Below are 26,529 nucleotides of genomic sequence, written 5' to 3' on the forward strand. Positions count from 1 at the left end.
ATGAATTTTACTTCATAAATTGGTGGTGGTGGGGAGACTACGATCCCGCTTATGCTCTTGATTCTCTTTACCCGGTTTGCGTTCCGCCTTTTGTCTTGATCAGGTCTTTCAAGTATCCGATTTTAGGTAGGCCACTTCCTTCCTCGGGGGTGAAACAATCATCCGTGGTGTGTCCAATATCCATGTGAAATTCGCACCATTTAGAACTGTCTCTCATGAGGTTGGGATTTTCGACTTCCGGGCCATCTCGACGGTGATCCCATGTTGTCAAGTCTCGGATTAATCTGCAATATCAACACTGAAGTTATGTTCAAAAATAGGTGGATAAACTTTAACCTTACCTTGATACTCATGAGCCAGGTTAACCGACCGATCCGGCCGGAATATGGAGTAGGGCTATAGTTGTTTCCTTTGTTGCTCTTCCTACTGCTCCTTTCATGATCCTTTGGTCTACTGGGTGATCCAAGTTTATAGCTTTTATCTTCCTCTAGCCTGATGAAGGCAAGAGTCTTGGCTTGAACGTCCTCGAAGGTGTGGCAGGGATACTTAGTGAGCTCGCTGTATAAGTTACTATATGGTAGTAACCCCTGCGTGAATGCCTCCACTGCTGTTCCAACGTCACACCTGGGTATGGATACTTTTTCCTTGTTGAATCTTGCGAGGAATGTCCTGAGAGTTTCATCAGGCTTCTGTGTAACTCGGTAAAGGTCACTAGATCGTTTCTCCAACTCCCTGCTACTTGCAAACTGCTGGTTGAAATTGTTGATCAGGTTGGCGAAGGAATGGATGCTCCCAGTTGGCAGATTGATGTACCATTGCAGGGCTGGGCCAGTCAGGGTTGTTCCAAATCCCTTGCACATGCAGACTTGTCTGAATTCGCTGGGAATAGATGCAGCCGGCATTTTTTGTTTATAAAGAGCCACATGATTTTGTGGATCCCGTGGTTCTATCATAGACCCTCATGGATGGAACTACGAACTTCTTTGGTAGGTCTACTTTTGCTATTTCGTCTATGAAAGGCGAATCAGCATAGCTGTCAGGGGCAGCTTCTTCCATGCTGGCAGGTACTCCAGTTATCTTATCGAATTTTTCATTGAGTTTCTTAATCTCCTGAACCACTGCCATCATGATGGCTACTGCAGATTCATCAAGTGTTTAGTTATTATTCTTTGGTTCACCATCACCATCAAATCAATAGATTTAAAAACACTTGGGCTCCCAAAACTGGAAAAATCGATATTTTTGATGATTGATGCAAATGGGGTTCCTGGTTGGAATCTAGAGCCTGCCCCTTGAGTTTTTTTAATTTTTGTTTCAGGGCTGACTCAGATTCTCTTAATTGTAGGATTTCTGCTTCAGTTTGGGCTACTTTTTCTTTCAGGCTTTCCAACTCAGCGATTTGTTGGAGAGCTGCATTCAATTGTTCTTCAACGGTAGGTTGGGCCATTTTCTTCTGACAAATCTTCAATGGTTTGGATTCCACTTTTCAAACGAGAAGCATAATTTGGGTAAAGACAACTGATGACATTTGCAACTGATGACGCCTCCCTTGACTTACTGAATATTTGTGAATTGATTTATCTTCGTTTCATCAAATGATTGCTAGATTTCCCATCTTCTTGGTTGGCGAATGATCCTTGAGGTTGCCCACCTTCTGCTTGTTGACTAGCAAGGAGCGAGAGGGAAATCCTACCACCCACGATTCTATCTTGTATCATGTGTTTCAAGAGAAAACACTCTTCGATATCATGGCCTATACCTTGGTCATATAGACAATATTTATTGCTCTTCCAGAGGTTCACTTGCTTTTATAGAGGTGGATTCGGAGTCGGACCTATCGGATATAGCTTGCCTTGGGCAGATAATCTTTTCAGAGCATCGGCATAACACATGCCTAAATCAGAGAACACCCTTTAATGTCTCTCAGGTTTCATTTAAGTTGTGCTTGTCTTCTTAGGACAACAGTTATTGCAAGATGTAGGCTTTGAACGACCTAGGCTAGAGGTTTCTCGAGGTGGCGTGTTCTTTTTCACCAACTCATTCTCAAGGGTGAGGACGCGAATGCTAAATTTTCCACTGTAGCTTGAACTCGTAGGACCATGGCATAAACATCTTGGAGAGGCGCAGTGATTGTGGCTTGAGCTGCTTCGTGACATTGCTGACTGACGGAACTTGCGGGATTCCTACTCGACAGAAATGATGCGCGTTGTAACTCGATTTAACATGGGATCACGCATACTAAGGCGACAAGCAAAACTGGTACATGAAGGGACAAGTAATTACGAGGACAAGATGACAAATCTAGACTTTGACTTGTGAATTCGTGAAATGTCGTGAGTGACTTCTTGTGTTTGAATTCACGGAACTTGAATTTGATTTTAGACTCGAGTGTTGATTTTGACGGAGTGACCCTTATATGGTTGACCTTATTGACGGGATTGATAACTAGTGTTCGGGACGTGTCATTAGAAAGGTTTTGAAAAGGCGGTTTTGAATGAAAACGGATTTGAAAGGTAAGCCCCATTGAGTAATTTGTGTACGACTCGGGTACGTGTGATTCGAGGTGTCGAATTTTTTTTGATCCTAACTGAGTTGGGGTAGGTGGTCCAAAATGACGGCGTGACGCCTTAAGACTTGACTTGAATTTGAAATGACCCAAAATTTAAGGGAAGACAAGCTAAGGTCCACTTGATCACCAGGTCATACTCCTATAAGTGGTTGATCACCAGTAGGTTCTCCGAATCAGGAAGTCTCATCCACTTGATCCCCTTTACCCTCCAAGCTAAGGTCCCGTCATCTAGCTTCCTAATCCACATAATGTGGCACCAGTAATGCTCATCCATAGTGGGAGCAGTCTCAAACAACCCAGTTCCCGACGCCGAAGGGGCTTCAAAGTCGGTCAGTCTCTGGTCTAGGCGGGTCACTATAGCTCCACAACTCAGATAACGACTCTTGGAGCGAGCCATAAGTGCCAAACTGGCACACACAACCCCGGTAGCACTGTAATAGATGCGCTCCCTCCGGAGGGGGTTAAGGTAGAAATCTAGGAGCATTACCTCGTGGGAGTTGAACTTACTCACATCATCCCGACCAAATAGTAAACAAGTCATCATCCTCAAAAACATGCGAAGAGACACATGTTAGACATCATTAATCAACATGGCACTCGAGCTTGGGGCGGGTCGGCCGGTAAGATAAGGTAGGTAGTGGGCTGCCCCACTCCCAGCCGCGATATCACTAATGTATCCTTCCTCCTCAGACTCTAAGCCGAGGTGTTCAGCAAAAGGGTTAACTCGTGGTCGGTGTTCAGAAGATGGAAACTAACTATTTTCCCATTCGCATCATACTCAAAGGAACTCAAAAACTCTAAGGTGAGATGATGCGAGCATTTTATATAGACTTTCTGTACCGTATTTGCACGCATTTCTATGCATATTACGTACGTAGTATTAAGCTACAAATGTCCCCCGAATTGTCTACTTTTGTCTCTCTTGTATTATTTGTAGGTATGAACCGGAGAGGAGCGTAATCAAGCCTAAAACAAGTCCCTATGCATGAATTTAGGAGATGATTTGAGTCGGAGCTTGGAGAGTGTTAGGCCCAATTTAGCCTGGTCTGACTTCAAATTAGCCTGACCTTATTAGGTTGATTGGGGCAACCAGGGACCGGACAAATCTAATTACTATTTGGCAGATGAAGAGTACCATAAGATAAGCAAGCTACTAAATCCTAAAAGAAAAGCCTGATGGTAAGTACAGAATAGCCTGGCAGGACACTCAAGCAGGCTGGACTAAATTAACAAGCAGCAAAATGGATATATAAGAGCAAATGCCCACGTCCTATTCTCAGGGAAGACCAAGTCCAACTACAAAGACCATATTATCTCCATAAATCAAAACGTGCAAGAGGATAAGAATAGAAGTTTGTTGAAGCAGAACAAGTCAACCGAATTAATAGGGAATGTGCCCTATTTTCCAGCTAACCACTCCAACGATCATGGAGAACGTTAAGCATGCATCCAACGTTAATATTTGAAGGCTATAAATAGCATGGTTGAACAATTGTAAAGGACATCTGATAATCATTCAGAAAATCATCTATAATTTACCTCTTATTTTCCTATATATTCAATTGTATACAAGAAATTGTGATCAGCCTATCAAAGAAATACAAATAACATTATTTATCCATAATTCTTTCCTATTATTTATTCATACTTTTATTCTAAATTTGTTGAACTAGATACCCTTGTTATTCAATAAACAGAGCCGGATCCATTCAGGGAAAATCCTGCTAAAACAATTGGCGCCCACCGTGGGGGCATCTAGTTCCTTGATAAAAAAATTCCTCTTACCATTCTTCATTTAATATTCACATACAAAAATGGTAGAACTCACCCTAGAACAACAATTGACGGCTGCCTTAGCTAAGATCAAAGAATTGGAGACAATTCAAGAAAATGCAGCCCAAGCAGAGGCTGAAATCAGTAGGCTAAGGGGAATCGAGTCTAACTCCGAGAAAAAACTGGAAAATCGGGCTTCGGGCTCCAAGAGCATTCGAGCCAGGAACCCCATTCTCATCCATTATCAAAAACATTGACTTTTCCAATTTTGGAACTCCGGAGAAGGACACCTCATCCGGCACCCAAATCATTCCCAACGATGAAACAAACAAAATCAAAAGCAATAATGATGGCCATGCTTCAGAAATTCAAAAACTCCACAACAAAATAGAAAATATACCTCGGAGTGTCGACCCGTGGCTGAAGTAGAAGTTGATGACTTTTTTGATTCACCCTTTGCAGATGAAATTGCAAAGATTGATCTCCCCAAGAAATTTACCATCCCATCCATGAGAACTTATGATGGAACCTCTGATTCACAAAATCACGTTGCCATATTCAAACAAAAGATGTTAGCCGCCTCAATACCCAGTGAACTCAGGCAGGTCTGCATGTGTAAAGGCTTTGGTACAACCCTGACTGGAGCAGTATTGTAATGGTTCATCAATCTCCCAAATGGAAGTATCAAGAATTTTGCAGAACTGGTCAATGCCTTCAATCAACAATTCGCAAGCAGCAGAGACATGGCCAAGGGACCCAGTAACCTGTTCAGGGTAAAGCAACTCCCTGAAGAATCTCTCAAAGAATTCCTGGCAAGATTTGTCAAAGAGAAGGTAGCCATTCCTAGGTGCGACGAAGAGACGGCGGTAGAAGCCTTCAGGCAAGGAGTCCTGCTTGATAGTGACATCTATGCAGACTTAACCAAAAAAGCCTGCCCAACCTTTGCCACTGTTCAATCCATTGCCTTAGAACATGTCAGATTGGAAGAAGATCTCAACTTCAGAACAAACTCGTCCGGAGGAAAGCAAGGCTATAGACACACTAACAGGAAAAGCTCCTACCAGAAAGGAGGCAACCCCAGATCAGCACCCTATTCCAGGCCTGAACGATCTGAATTCAACATGGCACAAGAACACAAAGGTAACCTTTCTAACCTACCAACTATTCCTGAATATAACTTCTCTATAAATACTGCAGGATTAATCAAACGCCTGGAAAGCTTTGGAGACACGGAAAGATGGCCCAAAAAATCCGACAACCCCAGGAAAGATCCAACGAGATGGTGTGACTTCTACCAAGACATCGGGCACACCACATAAGAATGCATCCAACTCAGGAAATAATTGGCATACCTCCTAAAGAAAGGCTATCTGAAAGACTTAATCCAGCAGCCAAAGAACAAAGATGAAGGACAAAACAAGAGAGATTCAGGGAACAACAGAGATCCTCCTCCTCCTCCCCCCATCTATGAAGTCAAGTTCATAAATAGAGGATCAGAAATCTGTGGCTTAACCAGCTCGGCTACCAAAAGAATATCCAGGGAGTCTAAACTTCAACCCCCTCTTAGATCTAAGTCATTACCTGCTATTACTTTTGATGACTCAGACTTGCAGGGAATATCAGATCTACACCATGACAGCTTGGTAATTACCATGCAAATTGGCACAGCTAAGGTATAAAGAATCCTGATAGACGGGGGCAGTTCAATCAACTTTGTGATGCTTGATGTCCTCAAAGCTATGAGGATAGATGAAGAGAAAATCATCAAAAAATCCAGTGTCCTGGTTGGATTCAGCGGAGAAACAAATAACACCCTGGGAGAAATTAGCCTGCCAACCTATGTGGAAGGCGTGGCTTCCTATGAAAGATTCGGGGTAATAGATTGCCTATCCTCGTATAACGTAATCCTGGCCAGACCATGGATCCACAACGTCAAAGCAATCCCGTTAACATACCATCAATGTGTGAAAATACCAATCGAATGGGGGATAACCACCATCAGGGGAGAACAATGGACGGCTCTGGAATGCTACACCTAGGCTTTGAAACCTTCAAAGTCAGGTAAATCCCTCGCATAGCAATTAAAGTCACCTGTCAGGAAAGAATATATTGCGGAGTCACAGATGGAAACAGGAGAGGTCATTCTGGACCCAGAATTCCCTGACAGGAAGGTACTTGTAGGGTCAGATGCACCTGACTCAGTCAGACCCAATCTGGTCACCTTTCTCAAAACTAAAATGTCTTGTTTTGCATGGTCACATTTTGATATGACTAGTATAGATGCTGATATTATAACCCATAAGTTAAATATTGACAAATCCATTAAGCCTGTACAACAAAAAAGGAGAAAATTTGCTGCAGAGAGGCATGAAATCATCAACCAGGAAGTTGACAAGCTATTGGATATGGGAATGATCAGGGAAGTAATGTACCCCGACTGGCTTGAAAATATAGTAGTCGTCCAAAAGAAAAACGGCAAATGGAGAGTCTGTGTAGACTACACCGACCTAAACAAGGCCTGCCCCAAAGATCCATTTCCCCTGCCACATATCGATGCAATGGTGGATGCCACTGCAGGCCACGAGATGTTAACATTCATGGATGCCTCCAGTGGATTCAACCAAATAAAGATGCACTCCGCAGATCAGGAAAGTACAGCCTTCATCACTGAAAGAGGAATATACTGTTATACTGCTATGCCTTTTGGATTAAAAAATGCAGGTGCAACCTATCAAAGATTAGTCAACATGATGTTCAAAGATCAAATAGGAGATACCATGGAAGTCTACATTGACGATATGGTAGTCAAGTCAAAAAAGGCAGAAGACCACATCAAAGACCTGGAAGTAGCCTTCCAAATACCAAAGAAATTCAATATGAAGCTCAATCCACAGAAATGCCATTTTGGAGTCTCAGCAGGCAAATACTTGGGCTATATGGTGACAAAAAGAGGAATAGAAGCCAGCCCTGAACAGATCAAAGCCATCCTGGAGCTAGAACCACCAAAGACAGTCAAAGACATACAAAAGCTGACAGGAAGAATAGCAGCCCTGAACAGGTTCATTTCAAGATCGTCAGAGAGGTGCAAATCATTCTATAATCTGCTAAGGAAAAACAAAGACTTTCAATGGACCCCTGATCATCAAGCTGCCTTTGAAGATCTGAAAACATATCTATCCTCTCCTCCCTTGTTGGCAAAACCAGTCAAAGACGAACCCCTGACAGTATACCTGTCAGTCACGGAAACTGCTGTCAGTGCAGTCCTGGTCAAAGAAGCGGACGGACAACAACACCCTGTCTATTACGTAAGTAAAAGTCTACTAGATGCAGAGATCAGGTATGGCCTACTTGAAAAATACGTTTTAGCTTTAATTATGAGTTGCACAAAGTTAAGACCGTACTTTGAAAGCCACCCTATAATAGTCAGAACCAATCTCCCTATCAAGTCTGTACTTAGGAAACCAGAATTGTCCGGACGAATGTGCAAATGGTCAGTCCAGCTAAGCATATACAACATAACATTTGAACCAAGGATATCAATTAAGTCACAAGCACTAGCAGACTTTGTGGCTGATTTTAGTCCAGCCCTAGAACCCGACCTAATAAAAGAACTAAATAGACTTACCAATGACCAAACAGACCTAGAATGGACTCTATTTGTCGATGGTGCAGCCAACATGAGGGGCACAGGCCTAGGGGTAGTACTAAAATCGCCACAGGGGGATAAGATAGTACAAGCTATAAGCTGTGCATTCGAAGCTACCAACAATGAGGCGAGAATATGAAGCCCTAATATTTTGGATTAAAGGTATGTATTGACCTTGGTGTACAAAACCTAAAGGTACGTACTGATTCCCTTCTTATTTCAAACCAAGTAAATGGAGTATATACTGCAAAAGACTCAAAAATGATGCTTTATTTGGAAGTTGTCCAAAATTTAAAATCAAAATTCCGCAATTTTAATATTGATCAAATTCCTAGGGACTTGAATACCCAGGCCGATGCCCTAGACGGCCTAGGATCCAACTTCAGTCCCCCTGACTTTGATAAAATACCCATCGTACATTTATTAGAACCTGCAATAAACAAACAAGATGAAAGTTTCCCAATATATGTTGCCAATTCATGGACAAAACCTTACTATGATTGGCTACAACAAGGAATCCTCCCCCTGAATAAGCAAGATGCTAGGGCACTCAAAATCAAAGCTGCTTCATATACTATTATTAACAACGTGCTTTTTAAGAAATCGCAGGCAGGACCATACCTCAGATGCCTGGAACCACAAGAAGTTGAACAAATACTATAAGAAATCCATGGAGGATACTGTGGAAATCATAAAGGCGGAAGGAGCCTGGCAAGCAAGGTACTCAGAACAGGTTATTATTGGCCCACTTTGAGGGCCGATTGCCTGGAATTCAGCTCTAAATGCGAAGCTTGCCAGATTCATGGACCATATATCCACCAGCCATATGAGGAACTACATTCCATATCCGCACCCTGGCCATTTATGAAGTGGGGCATGGATATAGTAGGGAAACTACCTTGATGTGACCATAATTAGCGCACATTTAGTCCCCTAATTGAGCCTATTTTGCATACTATTATATCATTCTATGGCCATTTTATCCGTCAAAACCTTCCTATTTGCTTTTCTATCGCATTTCATATGTTTTGTAGAAAAGGAGATAAATAAGGCGGAAATTCCCGCCTTTCGTGCATATTTGGAAGCTTATTGATGATATTAGATGGACTAGTATGAAGAGGAGGCAAGAATGATGACCAAAGATGTAGGAATAAAGTGTATGTAGAAGGATCAAAGGGTTAAAAGTAAGAATGACGAGAGGGAAGGCACTTCATGAAGAAAATGGCTCGGAACGCAAACCAAGAGTTGCTCCTTTGGCTCTGAAAATATGTTAGATGGAACGGCGTCGAAAAATCAAGCGATCTAGGCTTTTGAATCACTCCAATAGGAGTCCGGATGAGAAAATGACGTCCGTTTTACAATCCGAGGTCAAACAAAGAAGCTGTTCAGGAATCCGCCCGTCTTCGAGAGAATCCGCCCGTCTTCCCCAAGACGCCCGTCTTCTCGGGAATCCGCCCGTCTTCCCCCAAGACGCCCGTCTTCTCAGGAATCCGCCCGTCTTGTGGCTGGGAAAAACAAGAAATTCGCCGGAAGAGAATCCGCCCGGATTCCCTACAATCCGCTCGGATTCCCCCTCGCCAATCCGAGCGTCTTGCCCAAGGATCCGCTCGGATTCCTTAGCCCAGATCCGGCCGTCCCGACTCCCATCCGCACGGATTTCAGCACAGCACATTTTCATTCTTCAAGCAACGATAAGAGAAGCCCTTCTCTCGGACAATCCCGGAGTCTCCTTGCTCAACTTAAAAAGTGTAATTACTAGTTTAGCCCTTAGTTAACCCTAATGCATCCTCCCTAATTTTCACTATAAATACCCCATTTGTAATAATCAAACCATCAAGTTTTGATCACATCTTTTTAGCTAGAAAATCCTTCTTTAGATTAGATTAGGAGTAGATTAGAATAGATTACTCTTTAATCTTTCCACAAATTACACATTAATCTCTCTTTAATTATTGTTCAAGTTTATTATTCAAGTTTATTATTGGGTAATTGAAGATTATTGGGTTATTATTGGGAGATTGACGACCTTCCATCAATCATCAAGTTCTTCTATTATTCTTTGCATTATTATTTGGATCACATCTTAAGTTGGTATAATTCCTTTACTCTTTAATCTTTATTGTTCATTTCTTCATTCTATTATCATGTTTATACTTGTTGTGATGATTGACACCATTAATGACATGTTTCCCATGATAATGAGTGAGTAGTCTCTTGCTAGGATTAGTGGGTAATTAGGGGAAACCAACATGGGATTGATTCATGCTTAATCTAATATGTTCACATGATTAAATTGCTTGCTTGTTGTGATGTCAACTTTATGCACATGTTATGTTCGATGAAATGCTAAGCCTATGAATCCTTGCATTTACAACCATCTCTTATCTACTCAACTTGACTTGTAAGATATAAACCAACTCGAGTCTTGTTAGACCATGCATAGAAGTTGATTAGGAGGAAAGTAAGTCGACTTGTAGGTGTTGTACAATCTAATCGATTCGCTCCGGGACCCAACTCTTCCTAAGAACCGTAGTAAGATATAACCCAACTCGGTTCCTCCACAACATTAATTGCTTGCAACCTTGTAAACATGTTTGTATGATCAACACCATGAATCCCCCATAACCCCATGATATCCTAGCACTTTTAATCAATTGTTTACATCTTTCCTTTTATTGTTTGTTTTATTATATTGTTCGCATTAGTTTAGACACAACTACAAACCCAAACAAATCGTGACACTAGCATAAATTGAGATAGATAGACTTAGAACCCAAAGCACACCGTCCCATGGATCGACCTCGACTTACCGCTAACTAGTTGTTTGTTGAGTATTATAAATGTGTTTGATTGAGAGCCACGACGACACTCTTCATCAAAATGGCGCCGTTGCCGGGGATGGTGCTATGCGATTAAGTTCTTACTTGTTTGTCTATTTTAATTGTGCTTTCACCTTGAGGAACTTGTTCCTCAAGGATTGTTCTTACCGTTTTTGTGTAGTTTCCATTGTTTGTAGTTATCTCTTTGTCTTAAGTAATGATGACTCAAGACTTGACATATGGAGTATGTGGTGAATCTTTGGAGTACGACTATGGGTATGGGGAGTTTGAGGAGCAAGTCAACACAAACCTACCTTATTATTTGTACAACGAAAATCCTAACCACTACCCCAATTTTTCCCACCAAAATCACCACACCCAATATCAACAACAACCACCCACCCAATACCCATTTCACAATGAACTTCATTTGCCACAATACAACCACTTTCACACTTACCCACAACAAGAAGATGAACCCATTGAAAATGTGATTCTCCAAATGATGGGAGATCAACAAAACTTCTTCAAACAAATGCTAGAGGAGAGCCAAAAGTGGGACAATGTTCTTCAAGGCATTGTTACCCAAGTTGAGGAGTTGGAGATTCAAATTGCCCAAACAAAGGCAACCCAAGAAACCACCCAACCAACCTTTCCCCACCACTCCTTGGACATTGACCATGAATGTGAGTTTGAAGGAGTTACCTTTGATGAGAAGTGGGAAGAGCCAACCTCTTTGGGCTCTTGTGAGTATGAAAGTGTGGTATTTGATGATGAAGACATGAGGTTGAGTAAGCCAAATACTCTTAGCCTTTGTGAGTATGAGGGTGTGACTTTTGATGTGAACATTGAGGTGTTGGAGAATGAGTTGGTGAAGAAGAGTGAAGCTCCCATTTATGATTCTTATGGAGATAGCGATAATGACATGCCTATGGATGAAGCTTGTGCGGGATATGTGTCTTGCAATGAAGAAGAGGAATGGAGTTGTGAGATTGCCTTACTTGAGGAGCCCATCCTTGAGAAGTTTGAGGTATGCTTCCATGAAGAAGATGAATTCCTCTTTCCTATTGACCATGAAGACCTTTTCGCACCCACCATGGAACCTATGATTGTTGGAGATGATATGGTGGACCTTATCCAAAAGGTCAAAACATCATATAAAGGGTACTTGGTGGAGAAGCTCAAGAACAAAATTGCAAATGAACGTGCTTGTGGAGGTTTGGCACCCACAATCTCAACTCCTAAGGTATCGGATCATCAATGTTATGAGAATTCTCCTTCTACTTTGGAAGGATTGACAAATCAAAGTGCTATCATCATCACCGAAAGTGAAAGAGAGGGTAGTGAGTGGAAGTCTCCGGGCAACCATGAACCATACTTCTTACCTTATGATGACAAGAATCATGGGCTTATTGGTTTGAAGCATCGTGAATATCCAAGTGCCAAGAAGAGGAAGAAAACAAGAATGAATGACAAAGTCCCTTGGCCAAGCTTCGTCTTGAAGTTAAGCAACCCATACTTATGCTTATTTGGAGCTTGTTCACAAGCTTTTGATCTCCTACTAAGAGCCTTGAGCTCTATGGACAAGAACCTCTATAATTTGAACTAGTTTGGTGGAGTCCTATCTCAAACCACCATTTGTAAGATATCCTTTCACTTTGCATTACATTTCCACTTGCATTTAGTTTTAGCTTGCATTTGTATTATATTTCATATTTCATTTGCATTAGTTAGTTCATTTAAATTAGTTTGCATTGTAATATATCTCGCATGATTCATATAGATAATTGCATGTAGACTAGAATTCATGCATAGTTACTAATGACCAAACCTATTTCTTTCTACACTAGATATAGTGTTTAAATCGGTTTGGGGAGGTTTGATCATAGGTGACCATAGGTTAATAGAAATCATGCATCATATAGTTTAGATTGCATTCATTTGTTATATATGTCATATAGAATTGCATTTAGTTAGAGCATGCATTCATTCATACCATATCATTGCATTTGTACTTTATTTCAAAAAAATCAAAAATCCAAAAAAATGTATTTCCTTTTCATTCCTACTCCTACATGTACATTGAGGACAATGTCCAAAATAAAGTGGGGATGGGAATTTATATTCCAAAATGCATAAAAATTGAAAAATTTCGAAAAATCACAAAAATATGTCTTTTAATTTCATAAAAGCAAAAACCATAAAAATTTGAAAAATTGAAAAATCCAAAAACAAGTTCATTTCCTTTGTAGTGTAGACTTGTATATATTGTTTTGCATATATTGTGTTTGTTTATCCTTTTTCACATTGATTGACTACGCCACATCCGAGACATGAGGATATTGAAGACCGCATGGTATGATCTTTCCAATCTCCTTTTTCCTCTTTATGTTAATGACTATGTGGCTTTATTTTGATTGATGCGGTAAAAACAATGTGAATTTAGGATTGCATTTAGTTTATTTGGCATATTAGTTGGTAGAATCATTTGCATTAGGATGTATATATGCTAGTTGCATCATGGCATGTAGTTGCATGTTAGAAAATTTTGCGAAACCGTCTATTTGGGAAGCTTGACAAGTGTATATAGGCCCTAGTAGATGCTTTTTATTCTTAAGACTTTGCTTGTTAGAATACTTGTAAAACACCCTAGGATGTGTCATGCTAGTACCCTTTGACCCATGGTTTAAGGCCTAGTCAAGAGTACCTTGTGGTGTGATAACTCCTTGGCTACCGTTTATTCCAAGGTGACCCTTGAAACCATGCATACTTCTATCGTTCATCCATGTTCTACCATACATTTTTGTCATCAAAGGGAATGGGCACAAAAAGAAATCAATTTGAGTTCAAAGAAATGAAAAATGAAAGAAAGTTTGCAAAAATGCATCAAAAGAAAAGAGGAGCAAAAATAGACTCCTAAAGCTTCAAATACAAGGCACCCTCGTTACTAATTGGGGTGACTTTGAAAATGTTCAAAAAGAAATGCAAAAAAGTTGTCAAGTATTGAAATGCCAAAAATCAAAAAGAAATGGCAAGAAAGTGTTCTCAAAAAGTCAAATGCCAAAGAAATTTGGGGGGAAAACAAAAACAAAAGCAAACTCCCAAAATGAAACTCAAACATCTATCGATCCCTTTATCCATCGTATCCATTTTTGTGCATGGTAGAGAGGGGACGACCCTTCTTCTTGTCTAGGCAAGAGGGGGAATTCCGCGATCCTCCAGTGTTTCTAACACCATAGGGAGTCTACTCTTGACAAAAGCATTTAACGATTGAGGACAAAGGTACCCTAGCTTGACACATTTTGGAGGTGATTTATTGGTATCCTTCTAGGCATAGTAGTTTGAACAAATTGCATCTATGAAGGATTGTGTACCCTTGAATTGCTTCCCTTGTAGATAATTTCCGCCACTTGATGAGGGAGTGGCTATTCTTTTTGTAGATGCATCCATTACGTGTTTTTGTGTGCTTAATGATTGGATGTGTCGCCATTTTGGCAAGACCCACCTTGCCTTGCAAGAAGGCATCCTACCTCATGGTTGTCTTGTTGTGAGTTGAAGGGGCGGAGTGAGACCCGCTAATTGTCTCATATCGGCTATATTAGTAAGATAGTTTAAATAAAGGTCTAGTTTTAGTCACCTCTTTACTCGGGACGAGTAAAGGTTCGGATTGGGGATATTTGATGTGACCATAATTAGCGCACATTTAGTCCCCTAATTGAGCCTATTTTGCATACTATTATATCATTCTATGGCCATTTTATCCGTCAAAACCTTCCTATTTGCTTTTCTATCGCATTTCATATGTTTTGTAGAAAAGGAGATAAATAAGGCGGAAATTCCCGCCTTTCGTGCATATTTGGAAGCTTATTGATGATATTAGATGGACTAGTATGAAGAGGAGGCAAGAATGATGACCAAAGATGTAGGAATAAAGTGTATGTAGAAGGATCAAAGGGTTAAAAGTAAGAATGACGAGAGGGAAGGCACTTCATGAAGAAAATGGCTCGGAACGCAAACCAAGAGTTGCTCCTTTGGCTCTGAAAATATGTTAGATGGAACAGCGTCGAAAAATCAAGCGATCTAGGCTTTTGAATCACTCCAATAGGAGTCCGGATGAGAAAATGACGTCCGTTTTACAATCCGAGGTCAAACAAAGAAGCTGTTTAGGAATCCGCCCGTCTTCGCAGGAATCCGCCCGTCTTCCCCAAGACGCCCGTCTTCTCAGAATCCGCCCGTCTTCCCCCAAGACGCCCGTCTTCTCAGGAATCCGCCCGTCTTGTGGCTGGGAAAAACAAGAAATTCCGCTGGAAGAGAATCGCCGGATTCCCTACAATCCGCTCGGATTCCCCTCGCCAATCCGAGCGTCTTGCCCAAGGATCCGCTCGGATTCCTTAGCCCAGATCCGGCCGTCCCGACTCCCATCCGCACGGATTTCAGCAGACAAAGACACATTTTCATTCTTCAAGCAACGATAAGAGAAGCCCTTCTCTCGGACAATCCCAGAGTCTCCTTGCTCAACTTAAAAAGTGTAATTACTAGTTTAGCCCTTAGTTAACCCTAATGCATCCTCCCTAATTTTCACTATAAATACCCCATTTGTAATAATCAAACCATCAAGTTTTGATCACATCTTTTTAGCTAGAAAATCCTTCTTTAGATTAGATTAGGAGTAGATTAGAATAGATTACTCTTTAATCTTTCCACAAATTACACATTAATCTCTCTTTAATTATTGTTCAAGTTTATTATTCAAGTTTATTATTGGGTAATTGAAGATTATTGGGTTATTATTGGGAGATTGACGACCTTCCATCAATCATCAAGTTCTTCTATTATTCTTTGCATTATTATTTGGATCACATCTTAAGTTGGTATAATTCCTTTACTCTTTAATCTTTATTGTTCATTTCTTCATTCTATTATCATGTTTATACTTGTTGTGATGATTGACACCATTAATGACATGTTTCCCATGATAATGAGTGAGTAGTCTCTTGCTAGGATTAGTGGGTAATTAGGGGAAACCAACATGGGATTGATTCATGCTTAATCTAATATGTTCACATGATTAAATTGCTTGCTTGTTGTGATGTCAACTTTATGCACATGTTATGTTCGATGAAATGCTAAGCCTATGAATCCTTGCATTTACAACCATCTCTTATCTACTCAACTTGACTTGTAAGATATAAACCAACTCGAGTCTTGTTAGACCATGCATAGAAGTTGATTAGGAGGAAAGTAAGTCGACTTGTAGGTGTTGTACAATCTAATCGATTCGGCTCCGGGACCCAACTCTTCCTAAGAACCGTAAGATATAACCCAACTCGGTTCCTCCACAACATTAATTGCTTGCAACCTTGTAAACATGTTTGTATGATCAACACCATGAATCCCCCATAACCCCATGATATCCTAGCACTTTTAATCAATTGTTTACATCTTTCCTTTTATTGTTTGTTTTATTATATTGTTCGCATTAGTTTAGACACAACTACAAACCCAAACAAATCGTGACACTAGCATAAATTGAGATAGATAGACTTAGAACCCAAAGCACACCGTCCCATGGATCGACCTCGACTTACCGCTAACTAGTTGTTTGTTGAGTATTATAAATGTGTTTGATTGAGAGCCACGACGACACTCTTCATCATACCTCAAGCACCCAGGCAAAAATTTTTTATGCTAGCAATGACTGACTACTTCTCCAAGTGGATAGAAGCTGATTCATACAGGCAAGTCAAAGAAAAGGATGTCATAACATTCATCAAACGCAACATCATATGTAGATATGGCATCCCTTCTGAAATAATATGTGACAATGGCACGCAATTCGTGGGAAAAAGAACAGCAGCCTTCTGTGCTCAATGGAACATCAACCTGGTAACCTCCACACTAGGATATCCAAAAGCTAACGGCCAGGCAGAATCTAGTAACAAAGTAATAATCAGTTGCATAAAGAAGAAGCTAGAAAGAAGGAAAGGTAGATGGGATGAAGAGCTCCCCTTGGTCCTCTAGGCTGACAGAACCACGCCTAAAACATCCACAAGCCAAACCCCGTACTCTTTGGTCTATGGATGTGAAGCAGTAATCCCAGCTGAGGTCGACATTCCATCAGCCAGATGCAGCCTGAATACAATAACGAGCAATATACCTCTAATGGAGGACAACCTGGACTTGACGGAAGAGCTAAGAGATGCAGCCAGCATTAGAATGGCAGCATATCATCAAAGAGTTGCAAAAAGCTACAACAAGACTGTCAAAGCTAGAGTATTCAGGGTAGGAGACCTTGTTCTCAGAAAAGTTTGTTAAAACACAAAAGAGAAGAATGCTGGCAAATTGGCTCCAACCTGGGAAGGTCCCTACCTGATTGACTCAATAGTCGGCCAGGGAGCTTATAGACTACAAACCCTGGACGGTGAAATGATCCCAAGAGCTTGGAATATTGCACACTTAAAACTATTTCACATATAAAATATATCCCCCAGTCCAGGTATAATCTTTATCTTACCATTTCCTGCCTGACCTGATATGAAACTAAATGTATGATATTTGACATTATATGAATAAATGCCTTATATAATTTCTTCCATTATGTGCCCAAGTACTTGTCAATATTCTCGTATTTCCCTTTACCGAGTAGAATCTTCAATATTTGTTTTACATACTGTACTTTACTTAAATTGGGGGCCACCCCACTGATATCCAACTGATATCCAACTTTCAGTTGCAAAAACAGGCCTTAAAATATTAAGCTCAATTTAATATACAAACCTGGAAAACCTTTTCCTGGCTTGTATGACATAGATGGGTCATAAGCCCTCCAGACAGGCAGGAGACATAAGCCCTCCAGACATGCAATAACCCCACCCATGACACAAAGAACTGGCCAGATCCAGCACAAAAAAAAAAGACTGGCCCGATCCAGTCGAATAACTGGCTAGATCCAGTACACATCCAACACTACAAGTATACTTCATCAAAACACAAAAAGAAACCACTAAAAGACCAAATATTTATTCAAAAAACAAAACAAAATAATCACTCAAAAAACTCCAGCCCTACCACATACCTAATAATTATTCATTCTAGGAACATCCCCTATGGATGAGCCAAAACGAATAGCAAAAACCCAAATCTAAGTAGGCTTCGAACCAGTAACCGACTCACAACCATCCACCATTTCCTGATCACCAGATTTCTCCTTAGAAGGAGGAGAATCCACTTCTTCTTCTTGACCCATATTGGCAAAATCAGGATACTGGGTGTCCAGAGCTGTTTCATCCCGATCCGGATCCCACTTAGCCTGGTCAGATTCCGGATCCCTCATAGCATCAACCCGGCCTTTCCCAAAGAAGTACTGAGAAGCATCAGCAAGCCGCGCCTCCACCAGCTCCTTCTCAGCACCAAGCTCTTCATTCTTCCTCAGCTGATCCTGCATTGCCTGCTTCTCGGCAGCCAGCTCTTCCTTGACAATTTCCAGCTCTTTCCTTGCAGCGTCGAGTTCTTGCCTGACAACTTTCTCAACGTTTTATGCAGCCACCTCACAAACCAAAGTAGCCCTAGATGCCTCTCTAGCCGACCCCAGCTGAGATTGAAGTACTACCTCATTACCCCTGGATGTGTGCAGCTCACGGTTAACTTTATCTAATTTCTCTTCCAAGCCAGAAATCCTAGCCTGGGCATCCCTGAGCTGACAAGCAGTAGCCAACCCAGCGTCCAATCCCTATAGAAAATGAAAGAAATCAGCCAAACATAAAGCAACACAAAGAACACATAATAATTAAAAAAGGCCCTTTGCAATTAACCTCCTTAGCTTGAGAAGCAAGAGCAGCAACCTTTGTCATAAGAGAAGATAAGATAGACACCACTTTGGTAGAAGACTCAGGGGTATTATCAGATAAAAGCTGGCCGCTCATACTAGCAGAAAAATCATTTATCTGTGCCCGGGCAGCGTCCATATCGTCCATCCGAGCAGACACTTCCCTGACACTCCTAATTGGTTGAGCTTGAATAGGCTCTTTCTCTCTCCCTTCCTCTTCAGGAATGACAGCTTCCCTCCTCCTTTTAGAAGCCACGAACGACCCTGGGGATACTAGCACGGGACGGTTCACAGGGAGGTGGACATCGAAACCAAAATGTCAAGTGTCTTGTCGCTCCCACTAGCCTCCTGGCTCTTGGACTGCACAAAGCAATTCTAGCAACCCCTGACTTTCAAGTCAGTGCGCTAAAAGTGGCCAACCTAGCAAAAGATCTGTACACTGAATGTATAAAAAATACATATAAATATCAGAAGAGAAGCGGCAATAAGACAACAATCAACATAAAGACATATAGAAGACATACAGGAAAGAGCAGTGGAGCTAGGCTCGCCTTTGGGTACTTTGACCACACTCAGCTTAGGCTTCATATACCGGGGCAACAAATCCCTGCCCAAACTAGCAGGCCAAGTCCTCTCTTCCTCAGGAATAGAAAGAAAGGCCTCTATCCTTGAAATAGCTTCCTCGTCAAGAGGGTCGAAGTTCCAGTCAAGAGCTGCAAATATCACCAAAAATGCGTAGGTAAAACTTAAATATTCCAATCTCGTATGATATAAAATACAAATTAAGAATGCAGGAAACCTACCACTCTCCAAAGGAGGATATCTCAAATAATCCAGTCCACGACCCCGGACTTTTCGGTCGGATAAACAGGTAAGTCTTTGCCCGACCTTTATCGTCCCCCAGTCCAGGTTAGTAATTAATGGAGACATTTTCGACTTGATTCTCAAATTGAAACGACCGGTAGAAGGATTTTTCAGGATGATATCTTTGCCTTGATATCGTTAATAGTAATTACAAGTTTATGTTTAGCACATAAATTTTCAATAGAATGGACAAGTTTCCAAACCATTGACATAATTTGGAAAGGTGATACTTCCATGGCACGAATAGTATCAATCATTAAAGGAGTAAAAGGTAACTTACAACCTGCTTTGAACGCCCATTCATAAGTACAGAACCAACCAGGTGACACCCAGTTAGCTCTGACTGGACAAAACTCAGGAATCCAGATCTCAGCCGAGTCAGGAATCAATTTTTTCTCCCTTAAAACCCCATCATAGTTTGTTTCCAATAGGTCTTCCTCAGGAAAATAAGAATCCAGGGATTGAAGAGCAGAAAAAATAGAATCTTGATATTTAAAAGCTATAGCACGAGCAGGAGGATCAATTTCAACCACCTCCTCCTCATGGACGTCTGTGGGTTCAGGCTCAGCCGCAGCTTTCTAGGAAGCAGGACGCTTTTTGGCTCCCATATCCTTTATTGTTTTATTTATCGTGATAAATTAATGAAAAATTATAGTTAGCAAACTGGAATTCCTGGGAAATAGGGAAGAATTTTAGAGAAGATTTAGCAAGAAAAGCAGAAGAATTTTGGTGAAAAATAAAATCATCACAATTACCGTATTTATAGAAGAAGAATAATGGTGCAAAAACCCTAGAAAACACAAAACTGTCAGCATGACATCATGTAGTTAGCCGTTGCAGTGATTAACGGTCACAAGGAGTCTAAGAGTCATTGAGTAAATATAATTCTTTTTATTGTTTAACCCGGTAAAATTGACATCTCACCCCTGGCCTGATCCAGCACGGGTAAAATCTTAAGGGGCAATTGTTAGGCCCAATTTAGCCTGGTCTGACTTCAAATTAGCCTGACCTTATTAGGTTGATTGGGGCAACCAGGGACCGAACAAATCTAATTACTATTTGGCAGATGAAGAGTACCACAAGATAAGCAAGCTACTAAATCCTAGAAGAAAAGCACGATGGTAAGTCTGAGAATAGCCTGGCGGGACACTCAGCGGTGGACTAAATTAACAAGCAAAGAAAACGGATATATAAGAGCAAATGCCCACGTCCTATTCTCAGGGAAGACCAAGTCCAACTACAAAGACCATATTATCTCCATAAATCAAAACGTGCAAGAGGATAAGAACAGAAGTTTGTTGAAGCAGAACAAGTCAACCGGATTAATAGGGAATGTGCCCTATTTTCCAGCTAACCACTCCAACGATCATGTAGAACGTTAAGCATGCATCCAACTTTAATATTTGAAGGCTATAAATAGCATGGTTGAACAATTGTAAAGGACATCTGATAATCATTCAGAAAATCATCTATAATTTACCTCTTATTTTCCTGTATATTCAATTGTATACAAGAAATTGTGATCAGCCTATCAAAGAAATACAAATAACATTATTTATCCATAATTCTTACCTATTATTTATTCATACTTTTATTCTAAATTTGTTGAACTAGATACCCTTGTTATTCAATAATCAGAGCCGGATCCATTCAGGGAAAATCCTGCTAAAATAGAGAGTACTATTTTAAGATGCGCATAGAAGTAAGGAAGCTAGGCGAGCAAAGGAAGAGCTTCATATCACTAGTGCCTACTTTGAAGAGCCATATCTAGAGTTATAAAAATGATATTCAGGTTATTCTAATTGGAGATGAAAGCTTATCCTCTTAGCTTTCCAACGCCACCAAAAACGCCTGATTTGCCTAAGTAACGAAGAAATGGCGGCCATTTGAAGTTCAGTGCGCGAAGCAGGAATTATGCGCTGGAAACCACTCGATCGAGTACTTTAGTGCTCGATCGAGTACTTAAAGTCCTCGATCGAGAGGTGCCTTTTTGATAGTGCTCGATCGAGTACTTAAAGTCCTCGATTGAGAGGTGCCTTTTTGATAATGCTCGATCGAGTACTTAATGTCCTCGATCGAGAGGTTTTTGCTAGGAGTTACTCGATCGAGGAGTTCTAATGTCCTCTATCGAGTACTTTTCTATCTGACGCAGGATTTTAATATCTTACTATCGTATCTTAGGTGAATAAATATCTCTCCTATAAATAGGAGAGAGTGAATTAGGTTAAGCGATCAGTTTTTACCTATCAATTCTTTCATCAGAAACTCTTTCTTGTTTCGAACTTACTTCTGTCACTTTCATTTTCCGGATCTCAGTTTTGTAATTTTCTTTTCTCTCTTTTATGTTAATTCTCTTTTTCACATCTCTTTATATCATGTTGTTTATTATATCTTTATCTTTCGTTCTTATTTCATTTACCTTTATGCATAGCTAATTCTTTAATGCTAGGATTAGGGGAGTCATGGTAGTAAAGCAATGATGCGATAATTGGTTAGGAGGTTTTGTTGTGAGAATTGATTTATAGCAATATAACTGTAATTATTAGGTTGAATGCATGCAACTGAAGTAATTAAACCGGTTAAATTCAGACCTAGATCGAGAGATTGGAATGAATAGGCCTGTTATGAACAATAGACTACAAGAATGAGGGCGAGAGCTAAGTTAGTAGTATTTTAGGGTGGATAGCAGGCCGAGAGGACCTTTCCACTACCCTTCTCACATTAGACCGACTGGCCTACCTTTAGTTGATTTGTGTAATATCATGGTGAACCGACATCCTGGTATCTCTCCCTTTATTTGATCTTAATTCTCACTTTTCTTATTGTTTTCACTTTTACTGTTCTTTTAGTTTAGCATATCAAACAACTCGAACCCCCCATCTTGTGATTATAGACAGACTGAATAACGAGTAGATAGTGACCGCCTCCCTGTGGATACGATACCCGACTTGTCTCTGCTGCATTAGTTAGAGCCTGTTGGTTTTATTTTTGATAGGATTGCGACAGCCGTGTCATGAGAAACGAGTAAGACTTTTTACAAAGGTGATATAGCCCGTCCATCCCCAAAATCTCGAATATATGAGATATATCCGATTCCACACCCAAGGTTGTCAAGATTTTCGGGTCAACACAACGGGCCGGCCTTATGGTCAACCCATCAAGGCCACGAATGCAGCCCGCTGTTTAAAGTTAGCAAAGATTATCGATGGGGAATTTAAAACCCTAGAGAGAGAAACGATGGAGAACTTGAGAGAGAGAAGCCGCCTTCGATTTTCGAGCCTATGGCTAGGAAATCCAATCTGCAAAGACAAAGGGAGATGATGCTACGTGGAAGGAGTGTACCAGGGGCAAAGTCCTTGTCAGTAGAAGAACCAAATCAGGAAAATATAGAAAATTCGGTTGCTAATGAAATTAGGGCAGGACCTGATGTCGAGGAGGAACGTAAGACAAAAGATATTCAGGAGATTAATGGCATCCCCGAACTAGTGATTGAAACTGATGAAGAGGAAGAACAATGTGATGAAGATGAAGTTGAGAATGAGGAGGAGGAGGAAGTGGTTCAGGAGACAGCAGAACAGAGTCCTCCTGTTATCGAAGAAGAACCAAAAACAGAGACTGATGGTATGTTACAGTTACAATTGGAGGATGTTGAAGAGGAAATTGAATATTGGAGTCAGGCGGTAGTTTGCTTTATTCTGGGGACAAATCCGCCGTGGGAGGTGGTAGAAGGCTTTATAAGAAGAATATGGACGAAATTTAATATTGATAAAATCTCGTTCATGCCCAATGGTATCTTTCTGGTTAGGTTTAAAACGATGGAAATGAAAGACAAAGTCATGAGTTCAGGGCATTATCTTTTTGACAACAAACCATTGATTGTTAAGCCTTGGACTAGGGACATGGAGATGACGAAGGATGATGTGAAATCTGTTCCTGCTTGGGTTCAAATCCATAAACTCCCTCTGAAGTTTTGGGGGAAGGGGTTACCTAAAATAGCAGGCTTAATTGGGAAATTCATTAAAAGTGATGCAGCCACTGAGGAGAGGACAAGACTGGGGTATGCTCGTGTAATGGTAGAACTTATGGTGGACCAAGAGCTGCCTCCTCAGATTGCTTTTAAAGATGAAAAAGGTCTGATCATAAGGGTTGATATTGATTATGAGTGGAGACCTATTAAGTGTAAGAAATGCTAGGGCATGGGGCATGAGATGGAGCACTGTAGAAAAGGAAATCAGGACTGTATTGCAAAAAAACCAGTCAAACAGGTATGGAGAGTAAAACAAACTGTTGGGGTACAACCACAGGAGGGCTCTTTGATTCTGAATAATCCAAAACCTTAGATGGTGACTGGGATTTTGACTCCTCGTAAAAGATTAGTCAGAATGCATAGGCAGGAAGGAGACAGGAGTGGATATAGTGGTGATACTTTTGGAGCTCATTCTTATAAAGAAATATTGACTTCTCCTTCAAAATTGAATGGTACTAAAACTGGTAATGGTCATACTCATTCTCCTCCTATACTTAATGGATAGAATAGGCTTTTGGAATGTGAGAGGAATGAATAGGGTAAATAAGCAAAAGTTCATTAATTTTTTCTTGCAAAATAAGGGAGTAGGTTTATTTGGTTTGTTAGAAACAAAAATAAAAAGCAAGTCTTTCAATAGAACTATAAATGTTTTTAATAATTGGTGCATTTATACAAATAATGGGTACTACAATAATGGGAGAATATGGATTCTTTGGGATCCTAAGATATTCAGAATTCAGTTTGTTGAATACAATGCTCAATTCATCCATATGAAGGTTGAAACATTGGTGAGTAGAAGTGTTTTCTTCTTAACCATGATCTATGCATTTAATGGTATTCAAGAGAGGACCCCTCTATGGGATCATCTAAGGAGGTTTGCTGGTCAAGTGGATGGCCCTTGGGCTATGGCAGGTGACTTCAATTGTGTGTTGTCAGCTTCTGAGAGAGTAGGAGGTAATACTCCTAATACAGAGATTGAACCATTTAGAACATGTGTTGCAGACTGTGAAGTAGTGGACATTACTGCTACAGGCTCATTGTTCACCTGGAATAATAAGCAATAACCTGTTGATAGGATTTACAGTAGGCTTGATAGGTTTATGATCAATAAAGCTTGGTGTGATAATTTTCCAGAATTATATGCGAACTTCCTCCCTGAGGGTATGTTTGATCACACTCCCTGCTTGATTAATAGCTCTACTCAGGTCCAGCAAATTAGAAGTTTCAAGTATTACAATAAATGGGGAACTGCCAAGGATTTTTTGCCCATTATTAAGAGATGTTGGAGTCAAGGTATTCCTGGATCCCCAATGTTAAGGCTGGCAAAAAATTTGAAGTTCCTGAAGCCTTCTCTGAAAGCCTTGAATAGGGAGAACTATAGTGATATTGAGCAATCTACTGCTTTGGTGCAGAAAAGAGTAGCTGTTTTGCAGGAATTGATAGGGAAAGACTCTTCAAATATGGCCCTTATATCTGAGGAGGCTGAGGCTACTAAAAGTTTAAGGGAACTGTCTGAGGCAAGGGACAGTTTTATGGCTCAAAAAGCAAAGATTCAGTGGCTGCAGCAGGGGGATACTAATAGCTCTTATTTTCATGGAGTGCTCAAAAAAGAAGGAATGGAAATAGAGTTATGCTGATTGAGGATAGGAATGGTAACTCATGTGATACCCCAGAACTGGTGCATAATGCTTTCCTGGAATACTACCAAGCTTTACTGGGAGCTAAGCAAGAGACAAAAAAAGTACATAGGAAGATTATTGACCAAGGACCCAGATGTAATGCTGAACATTATACACTGTTGACCAGGCCAGTCACTGGTAAGGAGATAAGGGATATTGTGTTTGGCATTCCTGACATCAAGTCCCCTAAACCTGGTGGCTACACAAGCAAGTTCTTTAAGGATGCTTGGGGTGTAATAGGTGGGGATGTGATTAATGCAGTCCAGGATTTCTTTACCCATAAGAAGCTGCTCAGGCAAATCAATGCTACTACCTTAACTCTTGTCCCTAAATGTGAGAGACCAAAAAATGTGTTGCAATTTCGTCCAATAGCATGCTGCAATGTCATATGCAAAATAATCTCTAAGCTGCTTTGTGCAAGACTGGCTGATGTTTTGCCTAGTATCATTGATCAAAACCAAGGGGCATTTGTGCAAAATAGGAGTATCCAGGAGAATATCCTTATCTGTCAATACCTGATCAGATTGTATGAAAGGTCAAATGCTACTCATAGGTGTATGTTCAAGATAGACTTGCAAAAAGCATATGACACGGTGGAATGGTCATTTGTTGAACAATTGCTAGATGCTCTTGAATTCCCTGCTGACTTTAAAGAAATGATATTGCAATGTATCACTACTGCAAGTTTTTCATTATCCTTGAATGGAGATATGTTTGGATATTTTCAAGGCAAGAGGGGACTCAGACAGGGAGATCGTCTTTCCCCTCTTATTTTTACACTATGTATGGAGTACCTAACTAGGACTTTGAAATATGTAGCTGCTAAGTTTGAGTTCAATTACCATCCCCTTTGTAAAGAGGTCAGACTAGCATACCTCATGTTTGCTGATGATGTACTATTATTCAGTAGAGGGGATGCCTGCTCCATGATGCTCTTGCTAAGAGCCTTCTCTACCTTTTCCAAAGCATCTGGACTACAGGTGAGTGCAACTAAATCGAATGCCTACTTCCAAGGAGTTCCAGAGCACATTAAACAGGATATCTTAAGGGTGTCTGGCTTTGTGGAGGGAGTGCTGCCATTCAAATACCTTGGGATGCCTATCCAGACCACAAGACTGAAGAAAGCTGACTGTGAATGCCTGGTTGAGAAGATCTGCAGTAGAATTCATAATTATGGGGCCAAAAGGTTCTCCTATGCTGGGAGACTGGTGTTGGTAAAGGCTGTGCTCTCTACACTGCATTCATATTGGGCCTCAATGTTTGTTATTCCAAAAGGGATCATTAGTAAAATAGAAGCTACTTGCAGAAATTTCTTGTGGGATAATAG

The 26,529-nt window shown here is 40.6% G+C and overlaps 1 protein-coding gene across 1 annotated transcript; it reads left to right on the top strand.

Moving 5' to 3' along the window:
• Positions 1–23,836: 23,836 nt before the first annotated feature.
• On the top strand, positions 23,837–25,160 carry LOC141590250 (uncharacterized). Its single transcript, XM_074410854.1, has 3 exons — positions 23,837–23,987; positions 24,112–24,555; positions 24,658–25,160. Exons 1-3 carry the CDS (start codon positions 23,837–23,839, stop codon positions 25,158–25,160), a joined length of 1,098 nt encoding a protein of 365 aa, XP_074266955.1.
• The last annotated feature ends 1,369 nt before the right edge of the window (positions 25,161–26,529 follow it).

The sequence above is a fragment of the Silene latifolia genome, chromosome 7, assembly GCF_048544455.1.
Source record: "Silene latifolia isolate original U9 population chromosome 7, ASM4854445v1, whole genome shotgun sequence".
NCBI classification, from domain to species: domain Eukaryota; kingdom Viridiplantae; phylum Streptophyta; class Magnoliopsida; order Caryophyllales; family Caryophyllaceae; genus Silene; species Silene latifolia.

Bases quoted from the DNA above. Each gene is read 5' to 3' on its own strand.
- LOC141590250 (XM_074410854.1), top strand. From the start codon at position 23,837: ATGGTGACTGGGATTTTGACTCCTCGTAAAAGATTAGTCAGAATGCAT. The intron at 23,988-24,111 runs GTAATGGTCATA...ATAAGGGAGTAG, and splicing joins ATTGAATGGTACTAAAACTG to GTTTATTTGGTTTGTTAGAA. The intron at 24,556-24,657 runs GCTCATTGTTCA...ATAATTTTCCAG, and splicing joins AGTGGACATTACTGCTACAG to AATTATATGCGAACTTCCTC.